The sequence below is a fragment of the Saccostrea echinata genome, unplaced genomic scaffold (assembly GCF_033153115.1).
Source record: "Saccostrea echinata isolate AGI-Se365-2 ecotype Australia unplaced genomic scaffold, CSIRO_AGI_Sech_v1 ptg000030l, whole genome shotgun sequence".
Taxonomy (NCBI): Eukaryota; Metazoa; Mollusca; class Bivalvia; order Ostreida; family Ostreidae; genus Saccostrea; species Saccostrea echinata.
In genome coordinates, this window is record NW_026889779.1 from 2,119,283 (window position 1) to 2,141,544 (window position 22,262).

General features: G+C 32.0%; 1 protein-coding gene and 1 long non-coding RNA gene across 2 annotated transcripts; both read left to right on the forward strand.

Moving 5' to 3' along the window:
• The first annotated feature begins 1,781 nt into the window (after nucleotides 1-1,781).
• On the forward strand, nucleotides 1,782-14,523 carry LOC133196102 (neuroglian-like). Its single transcript, XM_061332041.1, has 8 exons — nucleotides 1,782-1,836; nucleotides 2,323-2,646; nucleotides 11,015-11,143; nucleotides 11,652-11,837; nucleotides 12,311-12,583; nucleotides 12,769-13,080; nucleotides 13,158-13,283; nucleotides 14,498-14,523. Exons 1-8 carry the CDS (start codon nucleotides 1,782-1,784, stop codon nucleotides 14,521-14,523), a joined length of 1,431 nt encoding a protein of 476 aa, XP_061188025.1.
• Nucleotides 14,524-15,153: 630 nt separating this feature from the next.
• On the forward strand, nucleotides 15,154-16,957 carry LOC133196194 (uncharacterized). The gene is made up of 3 exons (XR_009722291.1): nucleotides 15,154-15,212; nucleotides 15,536-15,570; nucleotides 16,772-16,957. It is a non-coding gene; the product is annotated as an uncharacterized LOC133196194 (long non-coding RNA).
• The last annotated feature ends 5,305 nt before the right edge of the window (nucleotides 16,958-22,262 follow it).

Genomic DNA, 22,262 nt, shown 5'->3' on the forward strand with positions numbered 1-22,262 from the left:
GATCATATAGTGAAATGCATCAATTCTTTTCCAAGTTTCTTCTCTCCCCTTGTATATTTTGAAGACAAACTATGTACATGGATAAAATGAGTAAGCGTGTTTCCTCCAAAATTATAAAATTGTTAAATTCATGGCCCCTGTGTCAGGGATCTGGTTTCAAGGCGGGGCTCTGTTGATTCTTCTTCTCTGCTCCTATGTTTTCATAAAAATCCTTACAAACAAAGATAAATAGAGAGTTCCAGCTGCCTATGATGTTTTAAAAAAAACCTAGACTTTAGTTAATCTTGTGGAATGTTGGTATAAAGTATTGAAAGGTCGTATGTTTTGACGTTATTGAATTTGGTAAAATTTTGTGATTTCAAATTGTCTAAAAGTTTCCTAGAGTTTTTAAGTCTCAATATCTGATTTCCACCACTCCTCGAATAAATTGTTGTACAGTGCTCCTGAAGTTTCCCCTTCACTGCTGTTAATATTTTGATGAGGAGTAAAGAATGAGGCTTGGTAGAACATTTACTGGAACCCGCTATGTATCTCTGTAAGGATTTTTGTGTAGTTAGGAGTCCAATATAGGTATAATAATTCAAATTCAATTTGATTGTTGGGAATATTAAAATATTTAAAACTGAAATATGATTTTGAAGAATTTCCTCCTTAGAAAGGAAATATGAGTATAAGTTGGATTACCACTTGCAGAATTAATTCCAAGTTTCTCTAAAACACAATTAAAATAACGAGCCTTACAAAGACAATGTTGTCACCTGCTTTGTCAGCTGGGACCAGAAAATATTGATCATGTACTCAAAAATAAGGATAAATAAATTACCACCAAGAATTGCACATAGTATAATTTCCTGTGTATAAGGTCTAATATATTGAATTTCGAATGGGAGAGGACTATCTTAGTTTTTAGAACTTGTGTCCAATTCCCTTTGATATATTTGATCTATAAAGGCCATGCCTATTAAGAACATTATTTGTGAAAACAAAAATGTCGTTGACTTTTAAGTATCTAGATTAAAGAATTGAATTTGAAAATGATATATGTATCACCCTAAAAAGAATTCCAAAATGCAATTTTTAAAAATTATTATAGAAACCTTTGTAATGTTTGAAATGTCTTTAATTTAGTATGTTTTTTTTTCTTTTTTTTTAACGCCTCTTTCGAGAATTTTTCACTCATATCGAGACGCCAACATTTGTCGGTGAAGGGCTTTAAATTTAGACCTTTACTTGGCACTTAGGACCACTGAACAGTGAGGGGTCTTTTTCGTGCCAGCACCTACTGTAACACGGGACCTTGGTTTATACGGTCTCATCCAAAGGACCGGTCTCCACATCCCGCAGTGGGATTCGAACTCGAGACGTAAGGATCAACTCCTTACTCTGCGACTCTATAGCAAACTCTCTAACCGCTGCGCCACGCCGGCGACTGTATGTTACTAGTGCTTGGTACTGAATGGACAACGGATTTTTAAGAAGGAAGAGAAATATGCATGTACTGCTTAACAACTTGGCTGAAAAATATCTTATGTCAGAAAAATGATGCATTTCACTATCAATACGAAATGTTTTAGCTCACCATACAAAATAAACTTTGCGAGATGTTGTTTAATGTGTTGTTTAAAACACCGCAGTTAAATCCAAAGGTAAATTAGACACACGGGACGTTGTATATATACATGTGTATCGACTAAGATTTTTATAAAGCATTATCGTAATCAACGAGGAAACGACTAGATAACCCAGAAACGCTCTACTGTTTGCTCCGTGAATAATTTAAAATGTTAACAAAGATAGATGAAAACAAGGAAGTAAAAAATCACAGCAAACTGTATGGTAATTTGAATTTCTTTCTCATTTAATCTGATAATTTTTCTATTATTTTGACATGAATACACGGGTATGTTTCAACTATAGTTAAAGCGGTATATAATACAGTATTTTTCTTAAAACAGAACCAGTTAAGCTGTCTTTAGACATTGCAATGCATCAATAAAGAAAGATTATATATATATATATATATATATATATATATATATATACAAACACAGAGAATGTGTTACAGCTGATGGGGAAGAGAACAATATTAACAAACATAATTCAGGCATTCCAAATAACTGAATTGCTGATTTTGATCCTCCATAATGGTTACGGTAAATCCATTTACAAGTTTTCCATACAATTTCAATTGTCAGTACATCTATGAATATAACTGATATTCAAATCCAACATTATAGGAAACTATTCTTCTTGTTAATTCTAATTCATTATGCCTTGTTATATGTTTTTATCATTAATTTATTATCATCGTTATTATTTCAGCTTCCATAACCCTGGCAGTATTACCGTCCAGTATTGTGGAAGTGAATCAGTCGGTGACAATACAGTGTACCTTCCCACAAACAGAACTTGCTGCCTACTTCTTCTCTACTAAAAATTCCTTAGTAGCTTTCTGCTCTCTGGAAACATTCGAAGGAGTGTGTAAACAGGGAGATTGTGCTAGGCAATACAATACAGCATGCCCTAACTCTACAAATTATAGAGTAGAGTACCCTATCCCATTAAGCTGGAATGGAGAAAGTATTTCCTGTAGAGGGCTATTTGCAGGAAACGAAAGAAGTAATAATGTAACTTTCAGTGTTATCGGTATGTATTTCAGACTCAACTAAGATCCACATCCTAATAACTTAAGTATTCATCGGCAATTATATGTATATTATAGTCTAATTTATTTAAAACTCACACCTAAAGCGTTAGTAATTTCAATAGGTAAGCAGACATAAAATCATTAGGTCCAGCAAATGCTCTTCCAAGCCCCTAATCTTTTCTGTTTACTAAATATTGACTGATGCAAAGGAAACAGTTTAGATGTACTATGCTACAGCATATTCTAAAAGTAGTGTAATTCATGTGGATTCTCAAAAACTCCAAAGAACTTTAAGAAAAATTATATTTTTCAAAAGTCAATAACGTGAAAAGCTACGACTTTTCTACACTTTATACAATAATTCCTCACGATAAATTAAAAACTAGGTTTTTTAATATCATAGACACCTGTTCTTCAATAAAATTGGAACTTGGAATTTTAACATCTTAATTGTTATTGTAAAGCATCACTCTGATTCTACATACAATTATTCAAGTTGATATTAAACATCGATGTAATCTTTGGAGATTTGGTATTTCAACAAACATTTGGAATACCAATGGTAACTAACTGTGCTCATTTAGCTGACCTGTTTTATATCCCTTTTATATACCTACGGAGCAGAATTTATTCAAAAGTCTATACATTAGAAGAAGAAAACACTTGCTGTTGCCATCAACTCGACATTCAGATATATCGACGACGTTTTATCAAAAAACAGTAGTTACTTACATTCATATTTTGACTCAATATATCCCAGTTAATTCGAAATATAAGACACTAAAGAGTCTGCCATATCTGTTTCATATTTGGATGTTTTACCCACTATAGACGATAATGACCAACTAAGAACTAAATTGTATGACAAATGAGATGACTTAGCTTTTCCATCGTCAACTTTCCTTATTTATGTAAGAATATTTCACTATCACCTGCATATGGTTTTTATGTCCCCGAACTTATTCGATACTCAAGAGCATGCTCTAAGTATGATTCAATTTTAAAAGGTTGGCTACTGACAGGTAAGTTGATGTTATAGGGATTTCAACAACCTAACATTTACATAAGTTTTGCATTGTTTGTTGCATTTAAAGCATAAAATAAAGAGAAAGGGCATATTTTTGAAAGTAAGTAAAAACAATATTAGAATAGATTCTTATTTTAAGAAAATATAATTTTTTTAATTAGTTGAAATAAGAGTTTTCAATTCATGAACACATTATTGGCTTTTTATCTGGAAGTAATATTGTAAGAAAAATCTTTGCATCTCAAAAATATAGAAATTGGAGTAAAGACATGTACTAGATAGACAAAAAGGATATAAAATAAAAGGTGTAGTGAATTTTTATCAGAGAAACTCAAAAGGTTATTTTGTAGCACCATACAGCTATGGAAAATTCCATAAACTTTGATTAGGGCAGATTCAAAATCTACATCTTTTTTTATTTTTATGCCCCATGTGAGGTTTTTTTATTCCATAAACTTGTACATGTATGTGAAAATCATTACTTGATCTTTGAATAGCCTTCGTTTGGCCCCTTAGGTAATCTAACAGATTTGCCAGTTTGGTGGATAATTGGTGTTTTTATTATATCTGTTATTTTTAATAATCTTAAAAATCACATTGAATTCTTTTTGCACAATATTTGGCTAAATTAAGGGTTCGGTCACACCTAATTGGAAAGCGCTAATAGACGTCTAACGGATGAAAAAAGGATGCAAAAGTAATTCTTTCAAGAAACTCATCCCTCACCGTTTTTCAAAGCTTCGCAATGAACACTTGAAGCTTATAAAACGTATAAAAACCGTATGTTAAACAGACATGACCGTATATTAAACACACATGTACCGTACAAACAACGATCAATTAACAGACTTTGCCGTGAGTACAATGTAAAACAAATGTACACTGCATGAGAAACTGCCAAAACGGATTTCGAACGTAAGACTAACGGCCGTGCGGTCGATGTTTGATTTATCCGTTTCTTGACCAGTAATTTTACTTTTATTACTTATATCCAGACATTGACGTTAGAAGGACGGTCAACTACAGGAGAAGAAGCGTACAAATCCCATGCCTACCGGACTTCAAACAGATCTACCGTACTTTAAGCGCACACCTTAGTACAGTGGTGTCCGTTACAAGTTTTGAACAAGCTCAAAAATTACAGCCGGATAAAACGAACTTCACCGGACATGGAACGTACACATCCAATAAGTAACGGACAAGAGACATATGCAGAGTCAGTATCATTGTATGAGATTGACAAACAAATAACAAATGTAACAATCAAAGATGCTCCCGTTGAGCTTCCAGACTCCTTCATAGCTACAAACATGATGCAGTATGGGCAGGTAGTTGCGGGCAGCATCAAACATGGCACAATTAAAAACACAGCTATTGAAAACGGCACGCGATACCTGCAAATATTAAACTGTATTCCAACTCTACCTAACAGAACTAAATTTGGAGATCATGAAGTCAGAATTTTCGCAGACAACAATCGCACTCAATGTCCATATTGTGGAAATTCTGATCACCCCTCGTACAAATGTATTAAAAAACCTGTAAACAAACCAATCTGTTACAACTGCAGCAAACAGGGTCATATAGCAAAAGACTGTGAAAACGATCCCGTGTGTAGATATTGTAAGGAACAGGGTCATAGTAAAGAGAACTGTGAGATACTTTCAGAAAAAATGCTAACAAAATATGGTAAATATGCTGCAGAAATTAGCGAAGGCAGAGAGGCCTCACACTACGATTTCAACCAATCCGGATCTGACAACAATGCGGAAGCTGAAAAACAGGACGAAAAGCATGACGAACAGATTGATACTGTAATCTTAGGGGCGTCAAACTGCAAACGAATTCAAAACTTACCGCCAAGTATTTTAAATACTTCGGTCTCCGGATCGTCCTACGAAAACGTTTCAGAATTATTAGAATTTGCAAGAAAAAAATTAGGAGAATCTTCACCTGAAAACGTTATTGTTCACTTGGGGACAAATGACGTAACAAGATGCCGGGATGAAATTGGAGATCTAACAGCCAATGTAATGACGGGACTCAACAAAATTCAAGAAGCCTTCCCCGAAGCGCAAATCGCCGTATGCACTGTCATCCCAAGGAAAGGAAAAAGCGCCGCAATTAAAAAAATGAATGACAATACTTGGCATGTCAATAAATTCATAGAAAAACTTTGTGAAAAAAACGAACGTTTATCGGTTATTGATATATGCAGTTCTTTCATTAACGAACAAGGGCTTGCTACTAAAGTATTTTACGACAGCAATGACCCCAGCGGTGTACATATTAGCAGCGAAGGAGCCGAGAAAATAGCCGACATTTTCTGTAAATACAACTCTGCAGATGATCCCCTTCGAACACCAAGTATCTCCAAAAGGAAGTTAAGTTCAAACACTCCAGCTTCGACCGAAAAGCAGGGTAAAATCCAAAAAATGTAAATACATGTAGCACCCTGCGCTGACCTTGATTCATACTGTTAAAATCACAGGGCATTAATAAGCATACTTGTACATATTACTTGTATATATATGTCTTTTTTTCTTTCTTTTTTCTTTCCTCCTTTTATACTTTTAGAATTTTTTCATTATTGTCATTACGATGTCTTTACACATTGCCTCGATTAATACTAACGGGTTAAGAGATAAGAAAAAAAGAATGTGTACTTTTTCATGGTTGAGTAAACGCAAATACGATATCATTTGTTTACAAGAAACACACGGAACAGATAAAGAAACGCAAAAGTGGGAAAATGAATGGAAAACGTTTAAAGGGTATAACTCTATTTGGAATAATTGGTCCAGCGAATCACGTGGTGTTGGAATATTATTCTTTACAAAAAAACCGGAATTAATAGTAGATAAAATAACATTTGATAACGAAGGAAGGGAAATAAACGTAAGCATAAAATTAAATGATTTCACAATGGAAATTAAGTGTATTTACACACCGAATAATGGGGTGGATAGAAAACTTTTTTTTAACTCTGTGAAATTTGATGAAACAGCAAATCATAAAATCATATGTGGTGATTTCAACTGCGCGAAAAACAATCAGCTTGATAGGCAACCGGTGCCCTTACGTAAAGATGTTGCAGTCTGTGAATTAACTGAATTAATAAGAAAATATGAATTACAAGATATTTGGCGTGAAAGAAATCCGGAAAAAAAATGCTATACATTTCACAGGGGTAATTCAAAATCAAGAATAGACTTTTTCCTTACAAGTGAAAATATATTACATAAGGTAAACAACTGTGCAATTATACACTTTCCATTTAGTGATCACGACTTGATAACATTAAAATTGCAAATGGATAATATCCAAAGAGGCCCAGGACTATGGGCAATGAATGGAAAAAACTATAAGAAATGAAGATTTCCGAAAAACTTTTGTTGATTTTTGGGAAAAATACAAGAAAAGCTTAGACAATTGTCAGGATATTTTACATTGGTGGGACTTAACAAAATATAAAATAAAAATATTATGTATTGAGATGTCAAAAAAATTAAATGTTAATAAACAGAAACTTGCAAAATTAGAAAAAGAATTAGAAAAGATTAAAAACAGTCCTTCAAATGACAAAAAGTCTCAAATCGATCTTGAACAAAAAATCAAAGACATTTATACGGATAAGACAGAAGCTGCAATTATAAGATCTAAATGTAAGTGGTTTAGAGAAGGAGAAGCACCTTCTAAATATTTCTTTCAATTAGAAAAAAATAACGGAGAAAAAAAATTGTGGACTAGAATTAAAGCAGAAAATGGCACTTATAAAACTGACATTGACTCAATAATTGAAGAGCAAATAAATTTTTATTACAAATTACTAAATACTGAGGGTTGGGATAGAGAAAGCGGAAATTTATTATTAGAGACAGTACAATGTAAATTAGATGAGGGTGACGTAAACATGCTTGACAGCGATATAACTGATCACGAGATCTACAAAGCAGTTATGTCATTAAAACCAAATAAATCACCAGGGGAAGATGGAATACTGTCAACTTTTTATCAATTATATTGGGATACAATTAAAATTGAATTTTCAAAAGTAATAAAATATATTTTTCAAAAGGCTATACTCTGTGACTCGCAAACTAAAGGAGTAATTTCATTAATACATAAAGGGAATGAAAGAGAAGATGTAAAAAATTGGAGACCTTTAACTATGCTTAACAACGATTATAAAATTATTGCTAAGATACTCTCTGAGAGGTTAAAGGTTGTATTGCCAAAATTAATTCACCCAGATCAAAAAGGGTTTGTTAAGGGTAGAAATATAAGTGATGCAAATAGATTAATTCAAGACATAATCGATTATGCAGAAAAAGAATATTTAGAGGGGGCAATAATATTTCTGGATCAACAGAAAGCCTTTGATAGGATAGAATGGGGGTGGATAGAAGCCACATTACAGAGATTTAACTTTGGTGAAAAATACTGTAAATGGATAAAAATGCTTCTAATAAAATCAAAAACTTGCATTAAAACAAATGGATTTGTATCAAAATACTTTTCAATATCAAGATCAGCAAGGCAAGGTTGCCCTATAGCTCCTCTACTTTACGTGCTTCAAATAGAGCCTATGGCTTGTGCAATCAGACAAAATCCTCAGATAAAGGGCATCTTAATTCCTGGAAAAGATCAACATATAGAGTGTAAAATAAATATGTTCGCCGATGACACACAGCTATTTAATAAAGATGAAGAATCTATAATAAATTCCTTTAATATTTTAGAAGTATATGAAAGAGCTTCAGGGGCAAAAATCAACTTTTTAAAAACTAAAGGGTTGTTTATTGGAAAATCAAAGGGTAAAATACCAAAATTTAAAAAAATTCAATGGATAAAAACTAACATAAAAACTTAAGGGGTACATCATGGATATAATATCGATACTTGTGCAATATGGTTGGAAAAAATAGAAAAAATTATGAACAGTTTGCATGTCTGGAAAACTAGAAACCTTACATTTAAAGGGAAAACTTTGATAATAAAGAATTTGATAAATCCAATTATTGGTTATGAAATAGAAATGAGAGGAATACCAGATATTTATGCCAAACAAATAAACGACATTATTTGGTCTTTTATTTGGGATAATAAATTGAATAAAATAGACAGAAACGTGTGCTGCTTAAGCAAGCATGAAGGAGGAATGAATATGACAAATATATTTAATTTTATAAAAAGTAAACAAATAAAAACAATTTATAAAATTATGCATTCAAAGTTAGAAACATGGAATGCAATTGGTAAATACTGGTTACAGAGTAAAGATATGCATCCAAATCAAGAATATTACTTATGCACTTGTTCGGATTTATCTCAAATTTCCTTAAATAAAATGTCTAGTTTTTATAAAAAAGCACTTATCGCATATAGCGAATTTCAGTCAAAATTTGAGCCAGAGAGTCGGGAAGAAATACTCAATCTCTCTCTGTTCGGTAATAAACTTATACAATTTAATGGGAAAGCCCTATATGTTGAGTCATTTATTAAAAGTGGTTTTTTAAAAATTAAAGACATTTGGAATGATGAGAAAAACTGTTTTAAATACAATGACACTATTTTTAATGAATTATTAGACAAAAGATGCTGGATTTTTGAATATAGTAAAATAAAAGCAGCTATTCCTAAATCTTTTTATCAAATAATGAAAAGAAACAACTTAATATCCAACAACGAAACAAAACTCCCTTATAAATTGAATAATAATTTACTCATTCAAAGAGGTGCTAATAAAGTGGTAAATAATGACGATCTCAAGTTAAAAAACATAGAAAAAATATTAAACAAGAAAAAAATTCCAAAAAGTCAAGAAAAATGGGAAAAAATATATCAAAATAACATACAGTGGAATTTAGTTTGGGAGAGTATTTCAAGAGTGAAAGTAAAAAATAAAATTCAAGAATTCCAGTGGAAAAGCTTGCATAATATATTGTACACTGAGGATAAATTAAGTAAAATCGGACTTTCTAATGGTTTATGCAACTTGTGTAAAAACCATAGGGAAAATCAACAACACCTCTTTTTTCATTGTACAAAAGTTAAACCAACACTTAAGTTAGTAGAAGACATAATTAAAAATGTGTTACAACTGAAGAATTTTTTATCAGTTGATGAGCAAACAATAATATTAGGGTACTTGAAGGAACCGCAAATTCCAAGAACTTTTGTTAATACCTTAATATATATTTATAAATGGGTCATATGGAAAACAAGAAATAAAGTTAAATATGAGAATCTAAAAGTAAATGACTCAAGTATTAAAACTGCTTTTAAAAATGAAATGAAATCAAATTTCCTATTACAATCACATGATTTTACGAATTTTCAGGAGAAAATGAATCATATTTTTCAAAATCCTATGTATTTTTAATACTAGTAAAAGTCAATATCTGCAGACACACTTACTACACTAGTTACTGTTTAGGTTACTTTAATTTGCTTGTGTCATTTTTTTTCACACACAATAGTAATTGGAAACTTTATGATTAAAATAATTTTAGTATGAATGTTAAGTTCATTGTTTTTCCCAGTAAAATGTAATGTGAAAAAATTATACATATATTCAGAAAATTTGTTTTGCTTTTTGTTTTTCTTCCTCTTTTTTTTCTAAAGTATTGTTTTTGTTGAGCATTATAACATAAAAAAAGACCCGTATTGGAGGGTGACCTGGCCCTCGATACTAGTTACAGCGGGAATGATGGACTCATTTTCTTTTTTTTTTAATTAGAAATTCCCACTGTAACAAGGGTCATGTTTGAATATGTGTATGTGATATTACTATTGTTATAAAAAAAAATTTTTAAACAATCAATTACATGTGCATAAAATCTCCTTTTTTCCAAATGTTTCTTCATTTTCTGAGGTTTATGTATCTATTACTGTGTATTGTGCATATATACATATATAGTTTATACAGATGTTGGTGGCATTATAAATAATTTATTCCTTATTGAATATAGTAGTATAAACAGTTGAATTGATGTGATGGAAGAGTAATACGCCCTGTGTACTAAACAATGTTAATTAACGTATCATTTTAGATTGATATTATTTATCAGTTGATTAAGTGTATTGTCATATTATCTTGGAACTGTCTGTGTATATTATATAATATTATACAAATGAATATACATTTAATAAAAAAAAAATAAAAAAAAAAAAAAAAAAAAAAAAAAAAAAAAAAGAGACATATGCTAACGGAGACGCAAAAAAAAACTCTTCCGTTTAACATCCGTTAGTGCTATCCGGTAAGGTGTGACTGAGCCCTAAAGATTAATGCGTAACAAACTGTAGAATGGCAATGGTTTTCTTGTGCTTTTTTAAAGTGCCAGTAACGTCAGTGACTTTGACTCCTACCCAGGTGACGATTGATGCCGGTAAAAATATAGCTTTTACCTGTCAGACAGATTACTGCAACCCAGCAGCAAACATCACGTGGTACAAGTCATCAATACGTTCTATTTCCACTATGGAAGAGTTATACTTCTTAGTGAGCTCTTTTGTGAAAAAGTCGGTAAATGTACAAATCTCGCGGGATTTCAGGGACAAACGTAACGTAAACATGTAAACAGTATGTTGAATGTCGATGAACAAATCCTAAGAAAATGCAAATGAAATATTTTATTGTTGTGGACTTTATATACATCAAGAGTAGGAATGACAACGATATCAATTTATATCTATATTGTTGATCGTATGTATCTATTTATCGTATGCTACATCTAAATACAATATACATGCCTCGGAAAAGTCGTATTTTTTATTAATGGATGATAAATTTAGGGTTCTCGCTCTCTTACATATGTCTTTTAGTTCTTCCATTCTTTAATTGGAATGACAAATACATTTAACATTAAAAATCGGATTGAGATTGGCATGTTTTGTATTATCCGCAACGCCATGCTGTCCCTGTCAGACGACCAAATGCGCCTCTAATTTTGAAGAGTTCACTAATGGAAATATAACGTATTGACGTCACCAGTCAGGCCACATATTCCACGGTCACTGACAGTAATGGCCTAGTGAGAACGACTTCATTTCTACAGTATACAGGTGTGGCTGGCGACAATGGTCAACAGGTGTACTGTAAAGCCATGAACAAGAGAGATCAAAGTGTCACATCAATACGACATACGCTGAATATCAGGTGTACGTTATTAATGTTTGAAATATTCATATTGTAGAACTAAAGCTTAATCTATAGTTGAGCAGGTTTTTTTTTTAATTTTATAGAATTTCAGGTCAAGCATTGTTAAAAGTTAAAGTTCATTTCTTTGTTAGTTTAAATCCAATCCTCCAAATCTTGTGTTAATTTGGAAAAGTGTAGAATCTGTTCAATCTGCAAGGACAAGACATCACACAATTTACAACTAATTAAGCGATTATTACACTTCAAACACATTGTTCATATTCAAACTAATCACTGGTATTTCTTGTGAAGATCTTAAACATACTGTTCAAGTGTTTGGATCAAAATGATGTAAAAAAAAAAAAAAAACGGAAAGAAAAGTACTGTTTACATATGTTAATCTTAATAATGTCATTCTCGTATCGTATATTAAGAAAAACAATCACCAGTATTATCATACATATTGATTAGTATATCGATATCACTGTTTCAGTTATCGCGGAAGTACGCATCTTTCCATCTCGTGTTTTAAACTTAGTTGTTGGACAACGACAGATATTCCTACATTGTTTTGTGGAAAATGCAAATCCGGAAGAAAACATACAGTACAGATGGATAAGATCAGATGGTCCTAATTCTTCTATTGTCTCGGAATCTCAAACATACGTTATAAAGACTGTCAGTTTTGACGATAGTGGTAGATATATCTGTACAGCAAGGAATTCTGCTGGAAACTCTAGTGGCATTATTGACGTTAGTGTGCAATGTACGTTTTACTTCTCTACAGCTTAAATTATCACTTTATAGAACTTACATACCCGTAATTTACAAATAGAGTTCTTTGAAATGAAAGCCCATCTATTTTTAATGAAAGAATGTACATTTATTGGAAAAATATCATTTTTCTCTTATGATGTATTTTTTTACAAGGTTTATCAATTTACGTTTTAGTTACTCCTCTGGCACCCAAAATTGAATATGTTGTATGTAAATCCACATTTGCCACCGTTATTTGGACGACTCCTTATACAGCCTATAACGATGTCAAACTACAAGAAATACTTCAGTACAGCGAACTAAACAAAACATTTGTAAATGTAACTAATGAGCAACAGAATAGCAATGAGGCCAGCATTTATAACCAGAAAGTGACCACGCTGAAGCCTAGAACAAATTATACATTTAGAGTGTTGACTTCAAACCAGTATGGTGTTACTCTTTCTAACACTATGTCATGTGTTACAGACCAAGAAAGATTGGAAGGTATTTTTAACTTATTCATTTATTCCTCCACATAATAAAACGTGTTTGATAATGATTCATTTTATTTTATATTGTAGAAAGTTATCAAGGTTGTGACAAGGGGGAGATAATCGGTGGAATAGTCGGCGGATTTGCACTTTTCCTTATTTCAGCAATGTGTGTCGTTATTTTGTACAAGCTCAGAAAAAGAAAGAGTACAAAAGGTTTGCTTATTACATCTGTACATGAGATGATCACAATTTCTCTGATTACTTTGCATTAATCTTAAGTATTTCAAAAGTTCCTTAAACATTATGAATATCTAGAAGTCGTGTTTTTTTAAATCTTTTTACTAACCTGCAATGTCACATTCTCACATTCACCATGAGCACTATGTATAAATCAGGCAGACTGAATAAACTGTAGTCAAATTTAGTATGAAACAATGGCCGAACAATTGGAACAATTTGATATGGAATGTTCGTCAAAATAGGACCCAATAATTAGTGAAGAAAAATGAGAAAATATAGATATATCTGTGAAAAAAAATAATAACCCAAAAAGTACTTGAAATTTATTAATGACTCATTTTGATTTAACAAAATCTTCTTTTATTTCATTTTAGGCAGATCGGCGGAAAAGTAATGTATTCATTCTATCAAATTTTTATGAGAGAAAGAGAGTTATATATGTAATTTTGTTTTCAAGAAAATATAGATAATACATGTAGTTATATGGTATCAAGCTTGCCAGGGTTACACGTACTTCTACTGCGACATTGTCCATAATAAATCTTTATATTTGGAGTAGAAGTATATATGCATCGTTTAAATTATCAATACTACTACATCTGCTTTCGAATTCTTTTAAGTAGAAATCAAAGTGCGAGTTACGTGGATCAGTTTTCCAAGCATGAAGTTCACCAGTATGAGGGAATTTCTACTGACACAAACAAAGGTTAGGTCTTAGTCTTCAACGCAAAAGAACTAGAAATTGACACATTACTGAAATCTTAATTGTTTACGTTGAAATTTTATTAAACACCTAGATGTTTTAGATTTTTTGTGATCGATTCTTACTTTTATATGAATGAGAGTATTGTAGATTTGTACACTGAATTAAATAAACTTAACTAACTTTATCGCATTGGTAAGATCTCTCATTAATCTTACTCTGAAATTCTTACCCCCTCCCGACCCCTTCCCTTTAGAGTTTTAATTGTCCGTAAAACAAGTCATTATCAGTTGAGTCTTTTCATAAAAGATATACTTTAACATTTTAATTCCTTTTTAGAAACGTTGAAGAATAATGTTTACGAAAAAATTGAAGGTAATTCAGAAAAAAGCACTCGCGACGAATAATGGTGTTTATGTCATTGTTTTATTTTCAAGCTTTTGTTTTTTGACGGGAAATGATTCTTTATATATTCTTTTTACAGCATCTACTCCTACAGATAAGAGGTAAACTGTTCATACAAGCAAAATGTAAATATTTAATGCTAAGTACTAACTAATTTTAGGACAATTATTTTAACAAGATTATATCCATATCTCTTATATTTTCAACTTCCCTTGAATTAAGTGATCACCTACAGTGTATGGGCATTAAACAAGGAAGTTGTTTGCACACTTGATAACGTTATTTGAAACCACATCTATTCACAGTTTATCTACATCGAAATTCGATGCCATAAATAACAGCTAGCTCATATTTAAGCAATAGCTATCACCTACTCAAATGTTTAAATGGTTCATGAGATGAATTTAAAATCTTAGAATAAAGAAACACTAGCAGTTGAGACAACTAGTTATATGTCAATGTACCACTGTATTGAGTCTGATAGGCAATTGTTACATGATAAGTTACAAAAATGGCATTTTTCTAAGATTTCTTAAGTTCAGATGTGCAAAAATCCTTATGTAGTGTAATTATCTCTAGAGATCTATGATAGTTGATGTAGACCCTTACCTCAACATGATAAGGAAATTAAAGAATCTAAATTTTTCTATACACAATTCTAGCTATGGATAGAGAAAAGACTCCTTATGAACAAGTTTTTGATTATGTTATCCATGTATAACCTTGCTGTTTCAGAGCTGAATATATGGAATTAAGTGATTCGTCATACACAGACAGAGACAAATCGGCAGAAGGTAATCTGTATCTTTTAAATATCAATTAATTCAGTATCAATCAACTTTTTTATCTACACTTCCCGATGTTTTTTTTCATGTACAATGTAATTTGATAGTGTGCCTTAGTAAATTAATTGCTCTTTAATTTCATTCTGTTTTTAACGATCTACAGTTCTGCTTTTTTAAAACAATTTTTATAGAATTTGTCCAAATTTAATTTCTAGAGAGTGACAAATACTCTTTGGTTGTTTAAGTTTTTCACTATAATTATTTGTTTATTTATACATTTATGGCAATCGGGTTAAATCATTCCTAAATGATCGACTTCTTCTTTATTCCAGTCGCCAGTGGATTGTACTCAAATACAAAATAGCATGTAAGCATCAATTTTATGAAAACATCTTTTTTATTTAAAAAAAAAAATCTAGTCTAAAACAGTAACCATTTGAGTAATGTTGATCGCCTTGAATAAATGTATGTTAGTTTCTGTTTTGCCTGAAATTCAACTTAGCTTTTTCATAGTCATTATCAACTGGAGTTTTTTGTTTTTTGTTGTTTTTTTTTTTTTTTCATGTTAATGTATGCAGATTTCTACTTTTCACCTGAAAACGAAAACAAAAAATACACCAAAAATGAATTTTCTTAAATCTATTTAAAGGTGCACAAGAAATAAAACAAAAGAGGTCAAGGATTTTTATTGCATTACTTTTATATTTTAAAGGGACATAATCTACCAGCATATGCTGAATATCATAGCTTTGACAGAGATTGAGCTTATTTTTTTAATTTTCAAAGAAATGAATGGTAATTACCAGATTATTTTTACAATAAAGGAAATTAGTTGTTTTAGTCCTGGCATATAAATATAGTTTCTCTTGAGGATGGGGGGTCTGTTTATTCAAATACACTCTGTTCATAAGAAGTCGTCAAATGTGCTATTAAGGGTAAGATGCAATAAAAGTGGAGAAAAAATTGGTTTAAAGTAAGACTTTAGGTAAGCATGCTTATAACGAATTATTTCTTATGAACAACCAATCGTTTATGACCTCTTTTTGATGCTTTAGATATTTTTTATCTTGACTTTATGACTTTACTAAGCTTCTTAATTCATACACTTTGAAACTTAGCTATACACAAAAGATACAGTTACAGGTGTAAGAAGGATTTATTTTTCGAGGAAGAAGAGAGTCAACCTTTATTCATCTCGACTTCATCTCCATCTCTCGAGAAAAACAACACAAAAATGTATCTGGTCATTAGATCAATGTCCTTAATTGCACAGTTATTGCGAATTTTCTTTTGACAATTAGATTACTTTTTTTCATTCTTCTCGGGTACCTGGCTTTAGAGATAAGTCCTCTTTAATTGAATTTATCATTTGAAAAAAAAAGATTAAAAGAACAGTAACAAAATGACTTTTGAACCAATTGAATCGTTGACGTAGGCATACAACAACAAAAACAAATACGCGATACAGCTGTAACATACACGGGAGCATGTTATATTAATTCATTTATGATTTGATAAAATCTCGATATCTTTATGATGCAAAGTCCAATAGAAGTATTTCTTTTTAGGGGGATATCCACCGGTAAGGGAATGCCAAACAAATTCAGTGTTGATGGTGCTGTCGGTTACCCTGCACATTTATACATCCCTTTATTTGTTGGTCATTGAATATTTTCCAGATCATGGAAAGAGCTATAATTGTATCTCTTTTGATATCTTTGAGATATGACAATAAAAATAATTTATTTCAACTGTCCTATCTGCATTTGTTATCTTTTTATTTCAACCACCAGACTGGTGTATCTTTTTTGAATAATTTTTTTTAAGTTTTAAAGCTTTTCATTCTTATACAATGGTGTAATAGATTTTAATTCTTTTGGTACACATGGTTTTAGAAACAAAGATGCTGTACTTTAAAAGGACATGTATATTGATTTCATCAGCTGTTGGGCTAAAGAAGAAGAAATGAACAATTTTATTATTCCATTTACTTTTGAAGTAATTGTTTTGTAATTAAAGCATCCACTTCCTTCCCGATGTGGCAATTTTACATCCCTTTCTTCCATCGCTATAAAATGAAAAGAGTTTGCTATTTCACAAATTTTGGGGAGTTTTGTGTAAATAACAATACTTTTTGAAAATTAAATATAAACTTAAAAAGGAATTAAATCAAAATATGAGAATTTGAGAAGGGGAAATTTTTCGTTAATGAAAGCTGACGATTTTGATACAACTACCGGTATTCTATTCAATTGTATAATTTAGGGTAAACGTATCAATTATGTTTAGAATTTTGATGTCAATGTTACATATATAATTTTGTAGAAGACTAGCTGCTCATACAAACAATTTGTCTACCAATTTCCCATAAGATGTGGAACGATTTGATTTTCTCTCAAATATATGGCCAACTTGGCCCAACACTTACATGTAGGCATGAACCATGGAGCAGGGGCTATGACATCTGGCTTGGGTGGAGGAGGTATTTATTTTAATCCTGCAAAAGTCTTTCTGTTAGACGTCTGAAGAAAGATTGAAAATTTTTGGAAGGGGTTAAGTATTTTCAAAATACGACTTTCATTGTCTTACTCTGGATCCTGAACCATTGTACTGGGATCCATGAATGTGAAACTTTTGATAGAGGGCTAATTGTCATAAAATGATAAAAGTAGTTTTCCTGTTAAATGTTCGCGAGTATTTAGGAAGATTTTTAAAGAATTAATATTTTCAAATCGTAAGACAAGCAAAGTCTCACCCTAGAACATGAGCCATGAACCCATGGGCACGAATTTTAGCAATATTGGTAAGCGGTTTAGTACTCATAATAACCATGCCAACAGTTTGACTGCTGCATATCCTTTATAAAGGAAGATAATTTTCAAAGATATAACGTCTTTCAATATATACCTAACTAAGCCTCACACTCGTTTCTGAACACTAGACCCCGGAGACATGAATTGTGCAATTTTGGTTAAGTTTATGTACTTATTGCAGTAATGAAAACAGTTTCTAACTAGATGTCAACGGATGGGAAAAGGATGGATTTTAAAGGTTTTATATATGCCCAATATATGACAACTTAGCCCCATCCTAGAACCAGAACTTAGGTCTCTGTTTAGATTGTTTATCGAAATCATGGTAAGAGTTTGTCGACCAAATGTTCATTAGTAGAGAAGATTGTCAAAAATGTTGTTTTTTTTTCCAAACTGACTAAGTAAGCCCTGCACTCTACGGCCTAAACCTTGGTCTCAGGGGCCATGAATATCACAATTCTGTTCGAGTATCATAATCATGAGCATAAGAAGAAAATATTTTCAAATAGATATTTCCAATATTTGACAAATTAAGCTTCACCCTAGGACCTGAACCATGAATTCAGGAACCATGATATTCACGATCGTGATACCGGTAGGAGGTTGAGTACTCATTATTATCAAGCTAACAGTTTGCTCGCTAGATATTCATGATTAAAAAAGATCATATAAGGTGTAATGTATTTTCAGTTTATGACCAACTAAGCTCAACCCTGGTACCTAGACTCTGAACCCAGGGACCATGAAATTCACAATTTTGGTTAAGGACTTGATTATTATAATTATGAAAACTCTTTGACTGCTTGTTGTCCAGAATAATGAAGAAACAATTTGCTGATTATTCCCCATCCATAAGCAAAGAAAACACCATAGAATTCGATATTTTTCTTCCCCTTTGTCCATAAAAGCCATTTACCAAAAATTGGTTAAAATTAGTGCAGCTGATCCAAGGAAGAAACTGAAAATTTTCAAATGTTGACTCACGGCCAGTATGGTATATTCCCTACAACAGAAGCCATATATCTAATTTCAACTAATACGGTAGAGACTTCATTTTTTTATTAAGTATGAAAAAAATTCATATTGGAGAAAAAAACTATTGTGGTTCAGTAAATCGAACAAGGAACTTAAAATACACTTATACACTGTATAAGCACAGTCCTTGATGAAATGTGAAGATAGTAAACAGTGAAAAAGCTAAAAAAAAAAAAAATTCATTTAAGCAATGAAAATTTTGGACAGAGTCAATGCCTTTGAAAACAGAGATGAGATCAGGTGCCATGGAGGAGTAAGAATTCCCCTGAAGACCGGTAACACCAGCCATATGACCCTTGTCATGATCGGGTAAACGGATAAATCCTAGACAATTCAATGTGAAAATGATGGCCCAACAAATTATACTGTTGGAATTCCGAAGGGCACTATTTGTGCTCTTTTATTAGCTGACCTGTTTTTATATTCCCATCAAGCAAAATTTATTCAAAAACTTCTACACGAGAAGAGGAAAACACTACCTGTGGCCTTTAAGTCGACACTCAGATATTTCAACGATGTTTTATATCAATTAACAATAGTTATTTTCATTCGTATGTCGACTCGATATATCGTGTTTGGAGCATGGTTTTATTCCTCATTTTTCAATTCACCTACACACATTATTATGTAATGTTTCATAATCTACCTGTGTGTTCAACTAAATAAAACCATTTCACCCAAGCCTGTCTTACATGTTTTTATTTCTTTGCATCAGCTGGGCTAGTTCTTATTTACGTACAGGAAGAATTAAATGTTGTTTAATTATTTATTTATTATTCGTGTTGATACCTGTCACATATGTGCTTTCGCCACCTGCTGGGGTAAACTCAGACCTGCAGTGCAGTTCTTTGTTTTTACTGGCATTGGCACTGTTGACAATACCCAGATGTATGCACCTATCTAGGGTATGATAATTAAGCTGTAGATAAATACGAGGACTTCCGAAGGTCCCCCACTTCATTCTGACCAATCACAGGTCTTCTATTTCTAGTACCCGTATATCAGTTCAGGAAAAAAACTCACTTGCCAATTTTGGGAAAAAAAATTTTGCAAGGGCAAGGCCTTTTTGTACTTTCGTCCCACCTGCCCTCATCTCACCAATAATGTATGCTTAATTAGTTGAATTTTTAGTTTAGTTTTAGTTAGTTTGTTAGTTAGTTCTTGAAGCATGGTTTTATTCCTCATTTTTCAATTCACCTACACACATTATTATGTAATGTTTCATAATCTACCTGTGTGTTCAACTAAATTAAACCATGGATTCATTTCACCCAAGCCTGTCTTACATTTTTTTTTATTTCTTTGCATCAGCTGGGCTAGTTCTTATTTACATACAGGAAGAATTAATGACTCGATATATCCAAGTGAACTTGAAATAAAAGACACCACAGAGTCTCCCACATCTGTTTCATATTTAGATGTTTTACTGACTATAGACGATAAAGGCCAAATAACAACTAAACTGTGTGACAAACGAGATGATTTTAGCTTTTCCATCGTCAACTTTCCTTATTTGTGAAGTAATATTTTCACCTCCTTATGATGTTTATGTGATTGTCTCCCATCTTAATCGCTACTCAAGAGCTTGCTCTGAGTAAGATCAATTTTTTTAAAGCGAGGCATGCTACTCACTGATAAGTTATTGTTACAGGGATTTCAACAGCCTCGTTTAAAATCAGCATTTAGTAAATTTAATGCCGTTATAATGACCTTGTTAGCAAATACTAGTATAAGATATCATTGGGTCGTATTTTGGCTGACTTGTTTTATACTAATTGTTAGGCCTTCGTTTTTATACTGAATTGACTACGGAAAGTTCCGTCTACCTGATCAACACATGGGACTCACGGCGGCTATTACCGGTTAACAGAGGATGCTTACTCCTCCTAGGTACCTGATCCCACCTCCAATAATTTCCAGGGGTTGTTGTTTTATGCCCTCTTCACACATTTTATTTTTATGTTTATGGATTTTTTTATATCGATCACTGTTCGTTATCTTTACCTTTTACACGAAACACGTCAGTCAATATACGACTTAACGACAGATTGTATTTGCAGACAGGTCATTGTATCGACCATAGAATTTTCGAAATGTTGACTTTGATCGACATTGTTGATATTCTTGTTTTATCAACTTATTTGTTAATAGCTTGTATTGTTTTCGACATTGTTTGTACGTAGGTCATGTTCTTGTGTATCGAATAAATAGTCAGAGAGATATGTGTAATAAACATTACAATTGTTGTACCATTGTATGAAAGATAAAAGAGAGTAAACTGAGGGAGTTTGAAAAAAAAACAAGTATTTCAATCTTCTGTTATTGGGATGAAATAATCATTAATATATGTTTTTTTAGACAATATCAGTTGCAAAATATCAAACTTTTCTGTGCACAAGGTTTTGACAAGGATATTTAAGTTGGTTTTCTTTTTTTATTGTTGTTATTAAACCTTTAGGGCTTAGTCATACCTTACTGAAAAGCAGTAACGAACGTCAAACAAGTGGACACCTTAGTTTGTTGGGGTTCGTTCCAAGTTTTGAAAATGCTCAAAACTTACCACCGGATAAAATGAACATAACCGGACATAAAACGCATTCACCAAAGAAAAAACGGACAAGAAAAGTACGCAAAAAATACAATTCCATCGTATTTTTTGCGTACTTTTCTTGTCCGTTTTTTGCCATACGTTTGACGTTCTTTAGCACTTTCCGGTAAGGTGTGACTGAGCCATGATGGGATTACCTCGTGCCAGGAAAGTCATATGTCGAAAATTTGGGCCAAATTTACTTAACCTCCACATACATTTGTTTCAAAGAATTAAGTTATAAATAATGATTTGAATTTTTTAGTCTAAACTTTAAATAAGGCAGAGTATACTAGTGGGAAGTGTTGTAGAAACATGATAAATGTCACAATATATTAGTAAATCCATGTACAAAACATTTTTGGAATGTTATCGAAAAGTATTTTACCAAATACTCTAAATATCATTCAAGATAGGTCAGGGAAGAATTTTACGATGAATTTTGTTCAACATTATTTCTAAATTTTCTAACAATATATTTATGTATTTCCCTTCCTTCTTTAGCCACAAATAGAACCTATAGTTGTATTACACACTATGTATTTGAGAACTGTGTTTCTTGTTGGAGCTTTTATATCGCTAACGGGTAAGACTTTTGAAAGAGTAAACGTAACATAAAAATAA